The 21,174-nt window shown below is 47.9% G+C and overlaps 1 protein-coding gene across 1 annotated transcript; it reads left to right on the top strand.

The window, feature by feature from the left end:
- Positions 1 to 1,478: 1,478 nt before the first annotated feature.
- FFAR4 (free fatty acid receptor 4) lies at positions 1,479 to 20,587 on the top strand. Its single transcript, XM_041730521.1, has 3 exons — positions 1,479 to 2,807; positions 13,116 to 13,244; positions 19,709 to 20,587. The coding sequence occupies exons 1-3, from the start codon at positions 2,241 to 2,243 to the stop codon at positions 20,096 to 20,098; spliced, it is 1,086 nt and encodes a 361-aa protein (XP_041586455.1). The 5' UTR covers positions 1,479 to 2,240; the 3' UTR covers positions 20,099 to 20,587.
- Positions 20,588 to 21,174: the final 587 nt, after the last annotated feature.

The following is a 21,174-nucleotide window of genomic DNA, read 5'->3' as shown; positions in this document are numbered from 1 at the left end:
TTGTTCAATCTGATTCCCAGTTTTTTAGAGCTCAACAGGTATACCCATCCCATTACGAAGTCACTATGTCTATTTTTTCATTCAGGTTTATTGTTCCCCCAGATGGCTACTAAGCTTTTAGGACATATAGTCTTAGTAAGTCATTTGGACCCTGCTGCTTAATAAATGAAACTGTAAGGTATGTCTTTTGGCCTGGATGTGCCATGAAGGCAATGTAAAAGTAGAAAATGTGGGAAACTTTGCCATTGGAAGAACCCCAGAGGGTAATGATGGAGAAGGCCTTCTAGCCCTGAAAGCCCATCCTGGTCGCCCACTCTGAGGAAACCTATCCATCCCCATGGTACACTAGCCTGTGATAATGGAATCCACCCCTCTACTTTCACCAACCCTCTCTCTCCCTCACGCTCACACGGCTCTCTTTTCCCTCGCACAACAAACCAATATACCCTGACCCCAGGGAGTTGCCAAATCCCATATGAGTTCCCTTTATCCCAATCTCTTTACAACAGTGTCAGGAAGCTAACTGGTTCTGTTTTACAACTTGAATTTCTTTTTTTTAAAAGATCTTATTTATTTATTCATGAGAGACCAGAAAGAGGCAGAGACATAGGCAGAGGGAGAAGCAGGTTCCCTGTGGGGGAGGGGGACTCAATCCCAGGATCCTGGGATCAGCAGTGAGCCAAAGGCAGATGCTCAACCACTGAGCCACCCAGGTGCCTCTACAACTTGAATTTCCTCAGGCTTCTAGTTGAACATCTCCCACTGACATGTAATCTGCTCCTCAGGTCAGAGGTCACACTCAACTGAGATACACATGACACAGTGATAAGCATACTCCTCCCCAGATAGCACCTCAGGCTGGTGTAGCCAAATCCTTAATAAATACACAGACAGAATGCACCACTGGGAGAGGCCTGGTCGTATGGCAAAGGGGGGGGGGGGGGGTGGCAGGGGAGGGTGGCTGGCCAGGGAAGTAGTCACTGGGTCTAGGGCCACAAGCACATCTTTCATTCTCTAACTGCCTCATTTAGGGTAACAGAAAACTAGACACTGAGCTTGGTGGAAAGATGTGGGGCAGGGGATCTGGCTATGATTATTAACCAGGAGCCGCCTTGCATAAGCCACTCATTGCTATGCCTCAGTTTCCTTACCTGTATGGGGACTGGATTGCCCAGTGCTTTTCAAACTGTAGTGTCAGAGACACATTCACAGCCTGTAGCTATACCTGAAAATCTTGGCGTGTCTGTCTTTCTGGGGTGTCAAGCTTCTTTAAGATTTTTGGGACCCCACTCTTTTTACACGAAAGCATTTTTGTATCGTTGCTCAGAATGCAAAGTTCACATACATTTTCTTTTTTTTTTTTTTTTTTTTAAATTTTTTTTATTTATTTATGATAGTCACAGAGAGAGAGAGAGGCAGAGACACAGGCGGAGGGAGAAGCAGGCTCCATGCACCGGGAGCCCGACGTGGGATTCGATCCCGGGTCTCCAGGATCGCGCCCTGGGCCAAAGGCAGGCGCCAAACCGCTGCGCCACCCAGGGATCCCCACATACATTTTCTATAGTGACTAATAATTGATGACATTTCAGGGGCAATTACTATATGCCAAGTGTTCATCTCTCCATATGAGCCTCACGATTACCCAGGGAGATATCTTATTCGCATTCTACAGGTGAAAAAAAAAAAAAAAAAAAAACAACCTGGGAAACGGAGAAATAAAAGAATCCAGCTAAGGTCACCTGTTGCTGAGCAAAGATGACACAACGGATCCCTTCTGCCCCGAAGAAAGCCCGCGCCCACTGCCAAGTGCTTTGGAGTCTGGCCCTAGACGCGTGGGGCTTCTTGGATAAAGCCTGAAGCACACAGGTCCCCGGAGTCCGGCCCTGACGCTCCGAAATCCATTTTTACTTAAACCGGTGGATTGCGGGTTTCGCACACCCTTGGCCCCCGGAGGTCGGTGGAGCCGGGCGCACTGCGGCGGTGCCGGGGTTCTCGGTGGGTTCTCCGGGCGCGGGCGCGGGCGCGGGCGCTCCCCAGGAGCCCGGGGGCGCCGAGCCCGGCACTTCCTCGTTCCCGCGCGCCCGGCCCCGGCTCGTAACGCCCGGCGCCGGCGCTCCCGGGGGCGGGGGGCGGAGGGCGGGGGAGGTGTCGCCACCGCCTCCCTCCCCCTTCCCCGCCTTGGCGCTCAGTCACCTCCCCGAGGCGCGCTCCACACGGCTGCGGGCCGCCGGCCGCCGGGCATGTCCCCTGAGTGCGCGCAGGCGGCGGGCGCCGGGTCCCCGCGCAGCCTGGAGCGGGCCAACCGCACCCGCTTCCCCTTCTTCTCCGACGCCAAGGGCGACCACCGGCTGGCGCTGACCGCCGTGGAGACGGTCGTGCTGGCGCTCGTCTTCGCGGTGTCGCTGCTGGGCAACGTGTGCGCCCTGGTGCTGGTGGCGCGCCGACGGCGCCGCGGCACCACCGCCTGCCTGGTGCTCAACCTCTTCTGCGCCGACCTGCTCTTCACCAGCGCCATCCCGCCCGTGCTGGCCGTGCGATGGACCGAGGCCTGGCTGCTGGGCCCGGCCGCCTGCCACCTGCTCTTCTACGTGATGAGCCTGAGCGGCAGCGTCACCATCCTCACCCTGGCGGCCGTCAGCCTGGAGCGCGTGGTGTGCATCGTCCGCCTGCGCCGGGGCACGCGGGGCCTGGGGCGGCGGGCGAGGGCCGCGCTGCTGGCGCTCATCTGGGGCTACTCGGCGCTCGCCGCGCTGCCGCTCTGCGCCTTCTTCCACGTCGTCCCCCAGCGGCTCCCCGGTCGCGACCAGGTGAGCGCGGGGCTGTGCGCGCCCGCAGGCGTCTGGGGCGGGCTGGCGGGCGAGGATCCCGAGGAAACGGCGACCCGGGATAAAGGGCAGCAAAACAACACAACAGCCACAGGCCATTTGCGGTGCCTGCCCGTTGTGTCGCTGTGCCCGGTGCTCTGAGTGTTGGCACTTAAATGTCACCGCAGCGACGCAGGTCCCGTGAAGGCCCTCCAAAACCTTTCCGAGTGGAGGCCTCCAAATGCCTGCAAGGTGCACTCTCTGTTTTGAGGTTAGTGCAGTAACGGGAACGTGGGAGCCAGCCACATGGAACTTCCAGGATCCGGGATGGCTAAGCGCATTGCTGTAGACGGAATTCAGCTTTCTCGCAGAATTCTCTCCGCTGCTGCTGCAGCACTCTTCCCGGCACACGGCCACTCTTCCAGTGAGGAAGCTGAGGCACGCAGGGGAGTGACTTGCTCAGGGCATCTCACCCTCAGTGCGAGGAGGAGCTGAGATCGTGCTCAGCACATTCTTGCGGGCCGGGTGAGGGTCCTGGTGCTCTGAGAACCTGCGGGGAGAGCCAGGGAGAACACACATCAGAGACCCAGGGACCTAAGCCCAGTGCTGCCACTAGGGGTGTTGGGATCCTTCCCCGGAGCCTCAGTTTTTCCAACTGCAAGACAGAAGGATTAGACTAGAACACAGGATCTTCCCTACCTTGGGAGCCTTGGATGATGGGTGGATTCAGAGTATCCTGGGTGCCAAAAATGTTCGGCAGATTCCAGAAGCTGGCAGATGAGCTTTATTCTGAGCAGTGTGTTCAGTTGTCATTAGGAGCTTTGTGGGGGATCCATGACGTTAAAAAAAAAAAAGGTTCTCTGGACAGTTCATGACACTGGCTCGGGTCCACTCCAGTTCTGAGGTCCGGCATCGCAGTCCAGGGCTGTCCCTGTTGCTGCCCTGCTGCGCTCTTGCAGAGTTTGCACGCCAAGATTCAGTTCGGGAGCCTGGATGTGGGCCTGGTCGAGGACGGTGGCCCGTGGTTCTGGCTGTCATCCCAGTGTGTTAGGTTTTCTGCACCTCATGGGAAGGGACAGAGAAAGAACAGACATCTGTGCGCCCCAAAGGAAGGCACACATCCTGTCTTGGGGACAGCCTCTGGGGTGAGGGCGGGGGTGTGGGGGCGTCTGCCCTAAGCTGGTTTCCCTTTCTCTACAACTCACTGGTTTCCTGGCCTGAGCAACACTGTCACAAACCACAGCCCCAAGGAGAGGTCTGCTCAGTGACCAGAAGGGAATGAGAAGATGGAAGGGCACGAGAATAAGATGTGACCTGGGGAAGGCTTTCTGCTAGAGAAGTCTGGCCAGAGGATGCCCTCTTGGGTAGTCCTCTTGAGCAGGGAAGCAGAGGTGGGCTTCTCTGGGGGTTTCCCCAGATCAGTGTCCCACACAGGCCTTTTCCAGGGGTGAGGGGAGAAGTCTGCATCCCGTGTAAGCAGTATCTTTTTTTTTTCCTTTTAACACAAGTCAGACCTAAAAGTCTCTTTCCTAATAGTTTACTTTTTGCATGGAATACGTTGTGAGGTTTTTGTTTGATTGTTTTGTTTTGTTTGAAGGCCTTGAATGACTAATAAGCAGGAATTATGTCCAGCATGTGGCACTTGATCAAAGAAAATGTAAGCCTGTGGCCATGCCCCCCGCACCGGGGCCAGGACAGCTGGGCTCAGCTGAGTTGGGGGGTGCCACTGGCATAGCAGCCAAGGACCCCAACCTAGTGGGCAAGCCTGTCCTCCTCAGCCCAGATATACCTGAGAATCAAGGTGGGTCACCCAGATACTTCTAAAATAAGCAAAAGACTAGGCCTCACCGCAGAGCCGCCGGACCAGCTGGAGGCCAGGTTCTCCTACCAGTCTTTGATCTCTTAAGTTACTATCTCACTGAATCACGGTGTTTCTTTTTTCATAGACCTTGAGGGACGTTTCCTTATTTTTTTTTTCTTACAGAAAAAAATGACACTTGGGAAATTAAAGATCAAATAGAATATGTCTTTAGGGTATCTTATGTTCCCAAACATGTACCTTGTGCCCCTCCCTTTTACAATTGTTTTAGGTACACTTATACTTGACTGACAACACTAAAAGAAGCGAGGCTCTTGTCCCCTCCTGGCCAAAAGCCCAGACTAAAACTGCTCGCCTGCTTGGACACAGGTGGCTGTTTGAGCGAGAAGGCCTTCATGCAGATGGGGGCTCCTCTTGTTTTGTCACTCTGTATTTCACCTCTGGTAGGTTGTCTGTGTCGGAGCCCCCTACAGCACTTCTGGGATGACCAGAGCTGTACTGCAAGGTGCTTCCATGGAGACTTGTGTTGTGGTGGCTTTTCCTCAGTGTCCCTTGGGGCTGGGCATGCAGACCCCTCTTGTCCTAAAGCAAAAACACCTCCTTGGTTCTAAGAGCCTTTGGAGAGGATTTGGATGAAGCCATTGGGAGAACACTTCAGAAAGTTGGGGGTTAGGTGAGGTGGCTGCAGGAACCCTCTTCCCTGAAATTAGTAGAGGTGGGGCCAGGGAGCCTGTAATGAAAAGCCAGATGGTCCTTTCGAACTCTCCAACCCCTTTGTCTTTTCCCCACCTGCACTCCTGCCACATGCCTCTGCCAATAAGCCAAGGAACAGAAAAACTCTCCTCTTCCTCAAGGGCTGTGACTGGAGCACCCAGGAAACAACTCATTTTATAGGTGAGCAAGCTGAGGCTTAGGGATTGAAGAAATAAGTTAAAAAGAAGGAGAAAATGGGGAGAAAAAGGAGTGTGGCCATTTTAAAAAAGAGACAGAGAAGGATCTAGGCTAGACTGAACAGAGTCTCACATTTAAAATTAGCAAAAGCTTGTTTTCTTAATCCTCTGTTCCCAGCTTCCTGTCTGTAGACTGTGCCTGCCCCTTCCCACTTGGCCACTGAATACGGAGGTTTTAGGTGAGGGATACTTTCCTACCCAAACCACCAGCTGAGGGAGCTCACTAACCCTGAACACACGCTGGCTGCTGGCTGCCTCTGCTGAAGAAGCGCTGGCCAGGGAAACAGGGCCTCTCAGAGCTTCCTACCAATTAGGGTGCCCCCCAGGTCCTCAAAACAGGAGCATGAGTAGCCTTGTCCATTCGGACACTTGGGTGCCCAGCAGTCCAGGTGACCACCTCTCTAAAACTTCTCTGAAGGGAGGATGAAATGATTGACGTGCTAAAAATGCTAAACAATTTGGTTTTAGGAGTATGGGCTTTGGGGTCCAGCATTCTGAGTCTGAATCCTATCTCTGCCACTTAGGGGCCATGTAACAGAGGCAAGTGGTCCCCACCTCTATGCCCTCCTTTCCTCATCTCCAGAATGGGCATGGGAACACTGTAACCTTATAGGATTGCCGTGGGGACTAATGCTCAGTACGTGAGCCAACACCTGGCACGTACACAGTTAAGCACTCAAGAATTGCCAGCTATTATTAGTTTCCTTATCTTCGGTTATAAGTATTTTAAAGATTCCTTAAATAGTGTGATTCTTCTGATTGCTGTAAAATAAGAGACTGTCGTTTTAAGAGGGTGGGCACATGGCAGCAACACAGACATCTCAGCCAGGTCAATTCAGCCTGTTCCAACAGGATTCCTGCCTGTGTGTGCTGTGGCCATGGCAGGACACTGACCCTCATCGGCAGGTTGCGGGGGACTGTCCACCCCGGCCAGAATGTGCTGCTGCCCGTTCATTCCACAAACATTTACTGAGCACCCCTCCACGCTGCCCTCACCATGAGTCACATGACCGAGACACTGTCCTGTGCGAAGAGGTACATGTATTGACAATGTAGATGGCCTGAAACCGTGGTACAGTGTGGTTCTCACAGAAACCCTACAAATAGGTGTTTGTGTGTTCATTTTCCGAAGGGGGATGTGCCTAAAGTCACAGAGCAGTCGGGATGGAACAGAATATGGCCTGAGTCTATGCTCCTCCCCGTGGTGTTTCCCATGAGTTCACACTTCCTTAGGAGCCCCCTACCTTCCCACTCGGCCTGCCCTAGTTTAATACCAGACCAGAGTGCCGTCGTGTCTCTGCTGAGTGTAAACTGGCTGAGGTGATAAACACAAGTTTGCTTGCCTTTGCTACTATTAGAGGATATCTTTATTTTTTTTAAGATTTTATTTATTTATTCATGAGAGACACAGAGAGAGAGAGGCAGAGACACAGGCAGAGGGAGAAGGAGGCTCCCCGTGGGGAGCCGGATGTGGGACTCGACTTGACGCCAGGGCCCTGGGATCATGCCATGAGCTGAAGGCAGACACTCAACCACTGAGCCACTTAGAGCATCCCTAGAGGATATCTTTACGATAGAAGAAAGTTCATCTCTTGCACTGATGTGTTCTTTCTTTTCTTTTAGGAAGTGGGGAGACAAGGGTTTATCCACTGGGATTCCCACTGCCTTAAAGTGATCTCGAAGTCTTCCATTTTGCTTGAAGAGTTGGAAGAGGGAGAATGGTTTACAAAGGGATCCTCAGGAGCCCCTGGGTGGCTCGGTCTGTTAAACATCTTATCTCTGGGTCCTGGGATTGAGCCCCAGGTAGGGCTCTCTGCTCAGCAGGGAGTCTGTTTCTTCCTCTGTGTGTGCGCTCTCTCTCTCTCTCTCTCTCTCTCTCTCAAATAAATAAAGAAAATCTTTTAAAAAATAAACAAAGCACTGGCTTGGGAAAAGATCAAAAATAGCAATAAATAACGAAGTACATCTCAAAACAATCAAATAAACAAAAACCAAAAGGATCCTCAGGGGTACTCCAAGAGACATCATTAGAGAAGCTGACAGGAACCAGCTGGAATCAGGTGGCATTTGCAGATAAGTCAGCCAGGGTGGAGAGGGGTCAGCTTTTGAGCAGTGCCTATAGATAGATGTCCCATCCACAGGGGAGTCTTCTCAGAAGAGAATCAGTGGTATCTCAGCTGAGGGTGAAGATGAAAGGCAGCAAGCTAGACATGGTTGTGGGAACCTGGAGGGATATTACAGGCAGAGGAAATAGCCCATGTGTTGGCAAGACACGGTGTGGGCAGGGTTGGTGGGGCCAGCTGGAGGAGGGCCGGGTGTGCCCCTTTAGGGAGTCTGGACTTGGTAGGAGACAGATGGCCTGGCCTGGGAGGGTGGGCCTGTGAGAATGAGATATCCAACACGTGGATGTGCTGGATAGCTATTAGGGCAGAACTTAAAGGCCCACTCTGAGTAGAGAGGGAAGGAGAAGAAGGCAGAAGGCCCTTACTCAGGTCGCCAGCAGCATGGGGAATGGTGACTCCATGCCCTGAGCCAGTGATGGCAGGAGGTAGAGCCTTCCGGGATTGGACATTGGAGCTTGATATGCCTGTGAGGCATCCTTCAGAGATGTCCTCAGGGTGCAGGGGCCAGTCTGGGGTTCAGGAGAAGACAGGGCTGGAAAAAGCAGTGGCATCTTGGAAAAGAAGCCATGGAAATGGATGAGGTTGCCAGGGAGAGGTGGTGGTTGGGATGGGGATACAAGTCACCCTTAGCCACACATACCCTTGTATGTGGCCTCCTTGTATGTGGCTTCCTGCCTTTCATGCCTGCTGGTCCTGATGCCGAGCTCCAGCCTTCCCCTTTTCCTGACTGAGGCCTCATCCCTCCAGGCATAGCGAACACCACCCCTCCAGGATGCCACTTCCTCTGTGACGTGCTCTCCTGTCCCCTCTCGCTCTGGGCACCACTGGCTCACTGCCCTGTGGTGAAGTTTCTTAGTGCTTCTCTCTCTCCCTGAGCACATCAGAGCCTTCTTGAGGGCAGGCTCACCTTGCGCCTTCTCACTGTGGCCTCATGGTGGTGCAGCCACCAGGGCGGGAGTCAGTGAGTGGTTGAACACAGCAATTGAAGGACAGTCTTTGACTTGGCCAGCTCTGCTTCTGGAGCTCAGTAACAAAGCAGGCCTAGCGCTTTGGCTTTTCAAATTTCCTTTATTTTTATTTTTTATTTTTTTTAGATTTTATTTATTTATTTATTTATTTATTTATTTATTTATGAGAGACAGAGAGACAGAGAGAGAGAGAGAGAGAGAGAGGTAGAGACACAGGCAGAGGGAGAAGCAGGCTCCATGCAGGGAGCCCAACATGGGACTCGATCCAGGGTCTCCAGGATCAGGCCCTGGGCTGAAGGCGGCACTAAACCGCTGAGCCACCCGGGCTGCCCTCAAATTTCCTTTTTTAAATCAGGAAGCACTTCAAACATGCAGAAAAATACAGAGAATAAGACCCATGTCTTCACCTTCCAGAGCTGACTCACAGCGACGTGGTACCCCCCTGAGTCACAGCCCAGGAGAGAATACTAGAATCAAAATAATTTAAGTCAGTTGGATTTTCCCACAAAAACACTATTATAATACCGGACCAGCTCTCTGCCTGTGGGCCTGGTGCCTGTTGTTACATTTTTTAATGAGAATAAACACTGCACCCTACCTGTGATACCACAGAAAGCTTTCGAAAGAACACAAATCAGTCATCCAGTCCACACCGGCCAGCCACGGTCTCTTCTGTCAGGCATGGGGGTGCTGTGCAAAGTGCTCACCTGACTTCCTTATCACACCTCGTGCCTGGAGTGAGTGCCACAAATCAAAAGGTAAAGGAACGTCTTCACCAGAGTCATGAAATGGGAGGAACTTCCTGGATGAGTTCATTGCTTTTGTTGAAAAAAATAGCTGAACTATCATGGTAATCTATGTTTCATGTTTGATCAAAGCACTTCTTTTAAAAATTAACTTGCATCGCCATTTTTTTTTTGCTCTTATAAAATAATATAGGCACCTTCTAGAAAATTCAGATAAGCCAAAAGAGCAAAAATAACTTGAGTCCCAGGGGAATCCCACTGAGAACAGACAGTTTTCTGGAATGTATCCTTCCAGTCTTTTTTCTACACATATGTGAGGGATAGTGTGCACTGGTGTATATCTGTTAGTTCACACCCACACATTTCCTTCAACAGCATGGGGCTAATGCAGGCAGATTGTTTAGGGATCTACTTTTTTGCTCCAATTGTAGGGAGAATATCTGGCTCTATCATTACACATTCTTCTACAAAATCGCGTTAAGCATGGAGAGATTTTGGCAGATATCCTGTAAAAGGCTTTTGAAAGAGTTGGGTCCCTTGGGGGCTTCAGTAATGGTTCTGGGATCTGTTTTTCTGCCCTCCCTATACATTTTCCTATCTCAAATATAGGAATCAGAGATCAAGGCACACTCAGGGATGGAGTCTGTCTTTTCTGATCACTGCTTCAGCATATTTGCTGGTATGTGTTGCCCACCAGTATTGTTGAATGAGAGCATGGTGAGTAGAGATCTGAGTACCAGTGAAGCTGCAATGATTATCTAAAGACCATTACCACACTGCCAAGATTCAGAAGATCCTTGAGAGACACCAATTTCTTTCCAATCACCATGATGTATAAAGATCTAATGAACTTTCCCCCCTCAGGTGTGGACTGTAGGGATGGGGATGGAAGAACAAGTTTTTGGAATTACTTTGGCTCAGTGGTTGAGCATCTGCCTTTGGCTCAGGTCGTGATCCCGTGGTCCTGGGATTGAGTCCTGCATCAGGCTCCCCACAGAGAGCCTGCTTCTCTCTCTGCTTATGTCTCTGCCTCTCTCTGTGTGTATCTCATAAATAAATAGTTAAAATGTTTTTTAAAACAGAATTACTAGTACATTTGTGAACCATCTAAACAAAATAGGAAAGGGAAGCAACATTCTCACCACCCCTTTCAAGGTACAAATATGATTAAAGCATTCTTCCCTGCTTGATTTGCCTTTGAGTTTTCTTAGTAAGTCCCTGTATTTCTTTTATAACCACTTAGCTCTTTGGGGAAGATATTATATGATTTAAAAGAACTACACCTTCAGTCAGTCTGGACAACAGTATGGAGATTCTTCAGAAAGTTGAAAATAGAGCTATCCTATGACCCAGCAATTGCACTATGAGGTACAAATGTCATGATCCAAAGGGGCACCTGCACCCCAATGTTTATAGCGACAATGTCCACAATAGCCAAACTATGGAAAGAACCCAGATGTCCATCAGCAGATGAATGGATAAAGAGGGTGTGGTGTATATATACAATGGAATACTGCTCAGCCATCAGAAAAATGAAATCTTGTCATTTGACATGGATGGAACTAGAGGGTATTATGCTAAGTGAAAAAAGATTAATCAGAGAAACACAGTTATCATATTATTTCACTCATGTGGAATTTAAGAATCAAAACAGGATCATAGAGGAAGGTAGGGAAAAATAAAACAAGATGAAATCTGAGAGGAGACAAACCATAAGAGACTCTTTAATCATAGGAAACAAACTGAGGTTTGCTCAAGGGGAAGGGAGTGGGGGAATGAGGTTACTGGGTAATGGACATTAAAGGAGGGCACGTGATGTGATGAGCACTGGGTGTTATATAAGACTGAGGAATCACTGACCTCTGCCTCTGAAACTAATAATGCATTATATGTTAAATAATTGGATTTAAATTTTAAAAAAAGCCTACACTCTTAGTGTCTTAGACTTGTTTTAGGAGGATGTTTCTAAGCCTTAATTTTATCCTCTGTGTAACGGGAAAAATAATAATATGCATTTCAATATGGCTGTTGGGAACATTCAATGAGATAATGTATGTAAAGTGCTTCCCAGAATAGAAAAATTGCTCAGTGACCATCAGACTTACTATTTTCTGTTAATACTGAATAGGAAAAGAAGTAACTGTTTGCATTTTGGGTTTGAGCACACAATTATGATATATGTGATAAAAGTTATTTGCTCTGGCTTAGTGTAGCATTCAACAAGTACTGGCTGAATGAATGAATGAATGATGCTAGATATCATTCTATCATTCTACTACAATTGGTTATGATGCCTTGTCCACCAAAAGTCAATAATGTTTTACACAGAATGTGCTCTTAAAAGTCTGTTCTACGCGTCCAGAAGGGTTTAGGGCAACTTGGTTTCTTTTTTTTTCTTTTTTTAAGATTTTATGTATTTACTCATGAGTATTTACACAGAGAGAGAGGCAGAGACATAGGCAGAGGGAGAAGAAGGCTCCCTGTGGGGAACCTGATGCCGGACTCGATCCCAGGACCCCAAGATCACGACCTGAGCCAAGGGCAGATGCTCAACTACTGAGCCACCCAGGTGCCCCAGGGCAACTTGGTTTCTAAACAGTTTTGTTCCTACAGTCAAGCAGTCGGGAAATTTGTGTTTGGGAGGGGAGACAGACAGATCTCAAAATTTTCATTGACCTGTTTATTCCTTGGAGGAAGTTGTTGCAGCAGCTACTAGTAACTATGTAATAAGGTCCCCACCGGGTTTTGAGGTTTGTAATTAGTATCAAACATTGGAATCCAGCACAACATACTGACACCAGCAAGGTCACAAACCAGGCTTTTCCACCCCATTCCGGTGGTTTTATATCTCAAACGATGCGGGATTCTGTGGGGCTGTAGCGTGCTCTTCTGGAGGAGAGACACAGGAGGATAGAGCTTTCAAGTCTGGGCACAATTACACCTTGGAATAAGCCATGGATTTCTTTGATACAGCTGGACACATTTTAGACATTTGCCCGACTCCCCCAACAAACACTTAGTGCCTTGACATGGTTCCTGGTGCTTTCAGCAGTACCAGTGGGAGAGCACTGAAACTTTGTTCCTGTTTGTACATGCTTGAGTACAACATGCACTTCCAATCTATGTAACCTCTTAGGGCTCAGGTTGTCTCCTGTAAAATGAGGAACTTGCAAAAGAACAAGGCTCAAGGGCTCTCAGGCAGCTAAGTCCAGGGAAGCAGACAGAGCACTGGGCTTGGGAACTAACTCCAACTATTACCAGTGCGCCTGAGACTCCGTTGCATCTCCTGGAGAATGGGAATAATAACTGTGGTTATTCCAAGGGTCAGAGAGAAATGGTTTGTAGGTGTGTTTGTGTGGGCAGGGGGAGGGATGCTGAGATAGACAGATTGATTGATTGATTTATGACTGAGAGAGAGAACAAGTGGTAGGAAGGAACAGAGGGAGGGAGAGAGAAGCAGACTCCCCACTCCCCAGAAGGGTAGGAAGCCTGATGCAGGGCTCGATCCCAGGACCTGGAGATCATGACCTGGAGATCATGCTGAAGGCAGATGCTGAGCCACCCATGCATCCTAGATGCTGAGATTTCTTGTCATCCTAGTTGTGTAATGGTAACAGTGTCGAGCACCCTCCTACTGGGACTGAGCCAGAGCCAAACAAGCAGCCACCATTTAAATGATGTTCTTCTCTTCCTTCTTGTAACTAGGAAATTCTGATTTGCACACTGGCTTGGCCCAGTGTTGCCGGAGAAATCTCCTGGGACGTGTCGTTTGTTACTTTGAACTTCTTGGTACCAGGATTGCTCATTGTGATCAGCTACTCCAAAATTTTACAGGTATGTGTGCTTCGAGTGCCACAGCTGAACTCCACTTAGGCTTGGAATGTTTCAGTTGGAATCAGCCTTCCAGGTCAAAAGTTACCTTAGAGTTCATGCCAGTCCAATCCTGGCTTTCTGTCTAGGTCCACTCTGCAATAGTGAGGGGCAAGAGTTTGGTATTTTTTTTAAGTTATGTCTTTATGATTGTTATTTTATTATTTAGCTGATCACTAAAGTAATACAAAGCTCATTATAAAAAATTAAAGACATATAGAAATGTATCACAGAAACTAAACATCTACTCCTGATGTTAACAGTTCAAAGTACATTTTTCAGGTTATTTTTTTATATAAATTTACCTGTATACATGCTTTGAGCTGTGTGTATGTATATATGTTATATGTATATAAAACACACCATATAAAATGGTCAAATATCAACTATACACTATGCATTTAACCCAATGCTTGTTTGTTTCAGATTTGAGATAACATTATTTGTAATTTCCTTTTTTGACTTAACACTATATTGTAATATCTTTCCATATTTGTTTTTATATCTCTGCCTCATTATTTTTAATGGTTTCTTGGTCTTCTATCATACGGATATGACATAATGTATTTTATGGGCTTTTGGGTTGAGTCCATTGTCACCCCATAACAAACAGCAATATAGTGATGGAGAATGTACACTTCTAAAAACTTTTTATTGAAGTATAATATACATCCAGAAAAGCATACCCAGCATACATGCACACGTCACAAGCTGACCACACTGATAGAAGCAGTCCAAGAAAAAAAAAAGGGAAACAGAACATTGCCAGAAGCCCACTCATGTGACCTTCCCATCACTACCTCACACTCCCAGAGAAGGTGCTTTTCGAAAGTGCACTGAACCAGGAAATGATCTCTACCTTTTTTTTTTTTTTAAAGATTTTATTTATTTATTCATGAGAGACAGAGAGAGAGAGGCAGAGACACAGGCAGAAGGAGAAGCAGGCTCCATGCAGGGGCCTGACGTGGGACTCGATCCAGGGTCTCCAGGATCACACCCTGGGCTGCAGGCGGCGCTAAACTGCTGTGCCACCGGGGCTGCCCTGATCTCTACCTTGAAGTGAGAGTGTGTCCAGGGCCATAAAAAGGACCCTGCCAGCCTTTCTCCTACCTCTTGAGGCAGCCCATTCTTAGAGGCACAGGCAGATGGCATGTGTTCATGCTCATCTCAGGTTTAATGCAAAACCTTGAGTCCTCTTAGAGGTTTATAGCTGTTGAATCTTGGTTTTTATTACATATTATAAGTCATCTGGCAAACAAACTTCGTAAAGTGGGGCCCTGTAGGTCTTGCTTGCTAGCTTGGCTACTTTAATGGCCCTTTCTTGGCAGCTGAGGATCTGTAACCTTCTGAGATGCTTAGAACCCAAAACTAGGCCAACTTCCCTCTGGGTCTGCTAATCCTGGGCCCTTTGGGAGAGGGCCAGCCATGTTCTTCTCTAGACTCTTCCCCACCAGTTGACTTGTGGCCCACTTAAGTGACACCCACCCTGGGGCTTGTTCAAGGCATGAGGCAGATTCAGGCCTGGAGTTAAGGTCTGTAAAGTGCTTGCAATGGGGGCCTGGCATTTGTAAATGCTATGTAAGTACTAGCCATTAATACCTTAAAAAAAAAAGGAGTAAGGGAAAAAGGAAGATAAATGTAGAATGAATTCTTTAAAAGTTATTAAACAAATATTGATGTAGTATTTACAATGTATCAGAACTAATTCATTTAATCCTATTAAGAATTAACAGATGAGAAAACCAATGCATAGAGAGGCTAAGTAACTTGCCAGAGATCACACAGCTCACAAGAGCAGTATCAGGATTTAAACTCAGGCAATCTGGCCCCAGAGTCCCAACATTTTGATTCCTCAGACATTTGTTAAGGAACTGCTCTATGCAAAGTGTTGGAGAGTGGAGATAGGTCAAGAGTGAGCAGGCCACCTTCTTTATCTAGAAGGAGCTTTTGTCCAGGAAAGGGAAGAGGAGACAGACAGCAGCACCACTGCCCCAGGTAGGAATCCCTGATAGGCCAGATGCATTGGTGCTGGGGCTCAGTGTGAAACTTTGGCAAACTGTTGAGTTTTTCATGGATGTAAGAAGTAAAGGAGGGGAAGGAGAGGGAAGAACAAAGGGCCGTGGAAGGCAGACACAGAGACAAGAAAGGGCTCTTTTAATAATCTGCTTTTTCAGTCCTTGCTGTGTGGCCTTTGGCAAGTTACTGGTCTGAACCTCAGCTCCCTCATCTGTGAAATGGCGATGACTCTGACAGCATAGGATTGTTGGGAGATACGTCGGAGATATGGCCTGCCTGCCACAGGGGCTGAGTGAACTACTTCTGCTGTTATGTGTTAGGCAAGACTGACCCTCTGTCCCTTGTCTCAGAGCATGCTGGGAAAAGGTACTGTTGAGTTTTTTGAGTGAATAAACCACAGGTCCAGATTGGGAGCATGGCAGGAGCAAGAGGCCAGGGCTAGAGCAGGGCCAGCCAGCTGGAGCAGGGCTCCTTTGTGGGCGTCCCCTGGAGGCCGGGACGCTCGGGTCTGTCCCTTGGCACCTCACCTCAGACTCCTCAGCCACCTTCTGAGGGAAGATTGACTTATTCCACAGACAGATTTCCCACCCTCTTCAATCTTTTTCTCAGGCCAGGGCCCATGTGGAAACATTCTCAGAGCCCACTAGGCCCCTGATCTGCCTCTAAACTGCAGTTCATTGCTTTCTGGATACTTTGGTCTAAACCCAAGGGCAGCCTTCAGTTCTTCCCACCACAGACCCAGCACAGCTCCGGGCTAAAACAGAGTATCTATCATGACTCATAGGAAACAGTGCTCTGGGTAACGACTCCAAGATATAATTAATTTTTAAAATAATAAATAATTTTATTTATTTATTTGACAGAGAGAGAGAGTGCATGTGTGAGCACAAGCGGGGGAAGCTGCAGGCTGAGGGAAAGGGAGAAGCAGGGTCCCCGGGGAGCCGGGAGCTGGATGCGGGGCTTGGGGCTCGATCCCAGGACCCTAGATCATGACCTGAGCCAAAGGCAGATACTTAACTGACTGAGCTACCCAGGTGCCCCTCAAAGATATAATTTAGATACCATCACTTCCCTCACGCTTAGAGCAAAACTCAAAGCCCTCACCTTAAAACCCCATATGATCTGGCCCCTGCCTGCCACCTCCTCATCTTCTAGCCCTCTCTTGTATCCACATTGGCTGTGGGGCTGTTCCTCACACATGCCAACTCACAGTTGCCTCAGGGCCTTTGCACGGATGATTTCCTCTCCTGGACCTCTATTCCCCCAGTTTCTGTGTGGGCCACTTCCCCAACTCCATAAGGTCTCTGTTCAAAAGGCTTTTCCCCAGAGACCCTCCTCATCACTCTCTTGTCCTTTATTTCCCTGATTTATTTCTCTTCAGTGCACTTACAACCTCTGTCATGTTCCATTTGTGTGTGTTTATTTGTGAAGCATCTGTTCTGCCCACTAGAATGCAAGCTCCATGAGGGAGGGCTGAGACTTTGTTTTGTTTACTGCTATAGCTCTATGCCGAGTACAGAGCCTAGCTCATTCATCGTAGATGCTCAGTAAATACTCATTGAATGAGTAAGACAAACTTTGGGTCACATTGAAAGAGCCTACAGTACCTCTTCCTTTTGGGCAGTGGGGAAATCACTGAACAAAAAGTCCTAAGACCCAGATCTACTCCAAACTTTATTACTGTGTGACCTTAGACAAATCATTTGACTACTGTGGGCCTTGGCTTTGTCTGGAGCTGGATAGACCCCAGGGGATTGTTTAACACATTAAGAAGATAATGTAGATATGATAATATTTCAAACAGGCTGCTAGACTTTAATTTGAAAGAGATCTAACCTTGTGATTTTGAAGATCACACTAATGCAAACATAAGACTTTTAAAAAATTACTTTCTACCCCACTAGCCAAACTTACTGTCACCCATTTCCTGGGAGGGCTATGACATTTGTCCTCACTTTGGACCTGTGGGTTTGCCAGGCAGGTAACTTGGGAGCAGGAAAGCTTCCAGACGGTTGGGAGTGTCTGGACAGCCCCTCATAGCTCGTGTCTCTCTCCCACTGAAGATACTCATAACTCAGAGTCACTGGATCAGCTTTTCAACTGAGATTCTTCCATCAAGAGCATAACTCGGTAAAATGAAATGACCATCAATGTTAATCAACTCTTTTCATAGAGACACAACTAGCAAATCATCTGAAGCCATAAGACACATCACTCCACCCTCCACCTCTTTCTCTCCTGTTACCTGTCAGCACTGCCTCTGACTCAGTTTCCATGTATGGGCCTGAAAAGTGCCCCCCTACCTTTTTAAGATTGTATTTATTTATTCATGAGAGACACAGAGAGAGAGAGGCAGAGACACAGGCAGAGGGAGAAGCAGGCTTCATGCTGGAAGCCCGATGCAGGACTCGATCCCAGGACCCCGGGATCATGACCTGAGCAGAAGGCAGATGCTCAACCACTGAGCCACCCCGGTGCCCCAACAGAGACATTTTAAAGCCCTTTAAAGCCCGGAAAAAAAAACGTTAACTAGTCTTATTGTCTAACATGGGGTGGGGAGCAGCAGGGAGCCACATTTGATTATAATGAGCCCATTTTCTTCTCACTCCCTGAAAGTCATGGAAATCATGGGCAGAGGAAATGGAGGCACCACTCAGTGCTAAAAACAGACCCAACCACTTATCCACTCGGACCATGAGTCAGCCCATTTCTCTGTCTGCTGGCTCACAGTCACTGTCAGCCACTTGGTAGAGCTCCGGGCCACAGAAGCCACAGGGCTGCCCAGCCCTCCGGGAGCCTGCAGACTGGTGGTGGTCAGAGGTGACAATGATGCTTCAGCACCTACCACATGGCACATGTAGCACAGGCCATGTGAGTCCCCAAAACAAAGCACTGCAGGATGCCACGTGGGAGATGAACCAAGAAGCTTTCTTGGTGTTTCTGGCATTAGAGCTTGAAGTGATAGTCCAGGCAGAAGGATTTCCAGTGGCAGAAATAGTAGATGGTAGGAAGGAACTAGTTTAACATTAAGAGCATGGGCTGGAGTCAGACTCCCCAGGTTTGAAGTTCAGCTTTTCGACTGCTTAGCTGGGTGCTGTTGGGCAAGTTCCTTAACCTCTTTGAGCCTCAGTTTTCTCATCTGTAAAATGGGAGTCATCGAAGTACGTATGTCACAGAATTGTTGGGAGAATGTAAAGAGATAAGCCAAGTGATATGTATAGGGCCTGGCACATAGTAAGTGCTCAATAAATATGAATTTATATTGACATCATTCAAATATATGAGGGACTCTAGCCTTCTTGGCAGGGCAATGTGGGCAGCACAAGCGATAAGGTTGCTGTTGGAATCATCCCTTACGCACCCACCACTGTGAGGTTACTGTCCTCACCTGTTGGTCATGGTGCCTGATCTCCGTGTAGCTGGTGGTGGTGCCAACAGATCCTACTGATCAGGGGATCATTCCCAAATGGCCCATGCCACAGGCTGACTCCCGGCAGCAGCTGTCTCAGCAAATGAGCAGCCTCTACTCCTCCACTTCAGGGGCCTGTGGCAAGACTAGGATCCATCTCAATTGCTCCTGTAAAGGAAAGGAACCAAATACAGGGGCTCAGTGCTCCCTTTCTGCCCAGATTTGCCACACCCTCATGCCATCTCCCCTGCCACCAAACTGCCAGGAGTGGAAACAGAGTACGGGAAGCTACAGGCCTTGTATTTTTAACTTGATCTGCTTCAGTACCACAATGTTTTGAGTTTGTAGCTTGAACACATACTGCTCTTATACAATGACTTACTTACTTCTCAAGAAATAATAGGGAAAATATGTGTCTTAGTCTGTTCGGGCTGCCATCACAAAATACCACAGACTGGCTTATAAACAACAGAAGTGAATTTGTCAGAGTCATGGAGGCTGGGAGGTGAAGAGGAGGCTGCCCTCCCCCAGGCTGCAGCCTCCCCCCTCATCTGTGGTAGAGGGCTGAGGGAGCTGTCCCGGGATTCTTTCCTGAGGGCACTATTCGTGAGGGCTTGGATCCCATAACCTGATCACCTCCTAATGCCATAACCTCGGGGGTGATGCGTCGGACCATAGCAATGTGTTTCTGCTCGCATGTTTCTCTTCTAGACCATACAATTCAGCCTTTTCACTTCTCTGCATCAATTCTCTTTACAATACGGGTGATTTTCTGCCTTATTTCCTTGGAGTCAGCCAGGTGCCCCTTTTCCCCAGAACATCCTAAGTGCAGGCAGCTGCCAGGCTCTGAGACAGGTGCTCTCCACACAAATTTCCAAAGCCAAATTGGCTCAGGGCATCAGGGATGACAGCTTCCAATGCTAGCTGCTTTGCTCCTCCAAAGTCAAAACCCCCAACATCCTGCAGTAAATCATGGCTGTGGCTCTGTTTTGTGTTCCTGCAGATCACAAAGGCGTCAAGGAAAAGGCTCACGGTGAACCTAGCATACTCAGAGAGCCACCATATCCGCGTGTCCCAGCAGGACTTCCGGCTCTTCCGCACGCTCTTCCTGCTCATGATCTCCTTCTTCATTATGTGGAGCCCCATCATCATCACCATCCTCCTCATCTTGATCCAGAACTTCAAGCAAGACTTGGTCATCTGGCCATCCCTCTTCTTCTGGGTGGTGGCATTCACATTTGCCAACTCGGCCCTGAACCCCATTCTCTATAACATGTCACTGTTTAGGAACGAATGGAGGAAAATTTTTCACTGCTTCTTCTACCCAGAAAAGGGAGCCATGTTTACAGATACATCTGTCAGAAGAAATGATCTGTCAATTATTTACAGCTAATTAAGTTTTCTCTATAGGCAGAGTTTATCACCCTCTGGAAAGCCATGATATGTTCTCAAAGAGAGTTAATTTCCAGGTGCATGACATCAGTGTAGCCTGCTTTAAGAAAATATAACCTATGCAAATACATATTTATAGCACCAGTAAATTAAAGGGTGATCATTAGGTTTAACAATTTTACCCTTTATAAAAATCTGCTATGGGCTCCTTTTAAATATGAACTTTTTCAGTATGTTTGCAATATGATTGAGTTTAATAAATTTTTATTTATAACTGTTCAGCAATCACATCAATTACATGTAAAGCCACACTGTGCTGGTTTCTGGAATGAGTTTTGGAAATGATCGAGGACACAGGTTTCTTCCTGAAGGATCACAGCCACTATAGGCTTCTACCCTGGACTTGCAAGGCCTAAAGACCATTCACTAATGTAAAAAGCACTTGAGGAATTTCCAAAGAGTAATTAAAGATGATTTTGTTTTTCACTTATAAGAAATACAATGAAAAAAAAAAAAGAAAAAAAAGAAATGCCATGGACTCCTTTAGGAGAAGCTGTGTCATGAAATCCATGAAACCAGAGAGGAGATAGGATGGCTCAAAACAACCCAAAGTGAGAGCACAAGCAATTCCTTCCACTGATTCACCCGTCAGGTGCCTCTTAAGGACATGCTGGTGTTCTTGGTGCTGAGAGGGGTCTAGGAAGACCCTTCTAGGGGATGGTATTTGGGCCAAAACTGAACTATAAGAAAGAGCGAACCATCTGAATCCAGGGGAATGGGGCTTTGCAGACATTACAGACACTGGTCCTGGTGCAAAGGCGCTGGTATACTTGTGGGACAGAAAGGAGGTTGGTGTAGGCAAAACAACTATTGACTGAGCTTCCTCTATGCTACAATCTGTCCTTAATGCCAGGACAGAAGGGCGCCCTACTGGAGCCTATTGACTGAAACCAGAGAAGGTACAAACCTGGACTATATAGGGTCTGGGAGGCCACATAAGGAGTTAATTCTATTCAGTGGGCAACCACTGGAGGTTTGCAACTGGAAACTTAATATATATCTTTCAGTATTACTCTG

This window comes from Vulpes lagopus, chromosome 2, assembly GCF_018345385.1.
Source record: "Vulpes lagopus strain Blue_001 chromosome 2, ASM1834538v1, whole genome shotgun sequence".
NCBI classification, from domain to species: domain Eukaryota; kingdom Metazoa; phylum Chordata; class Mammalia; order Carnivora; family Canidae; genus Vulpes; species Vulpes lagopus.
Note: the sequence above shows the minus strand (reverse complement) of the source record. Positions and strands in the feature narration are given on the sequence as shown.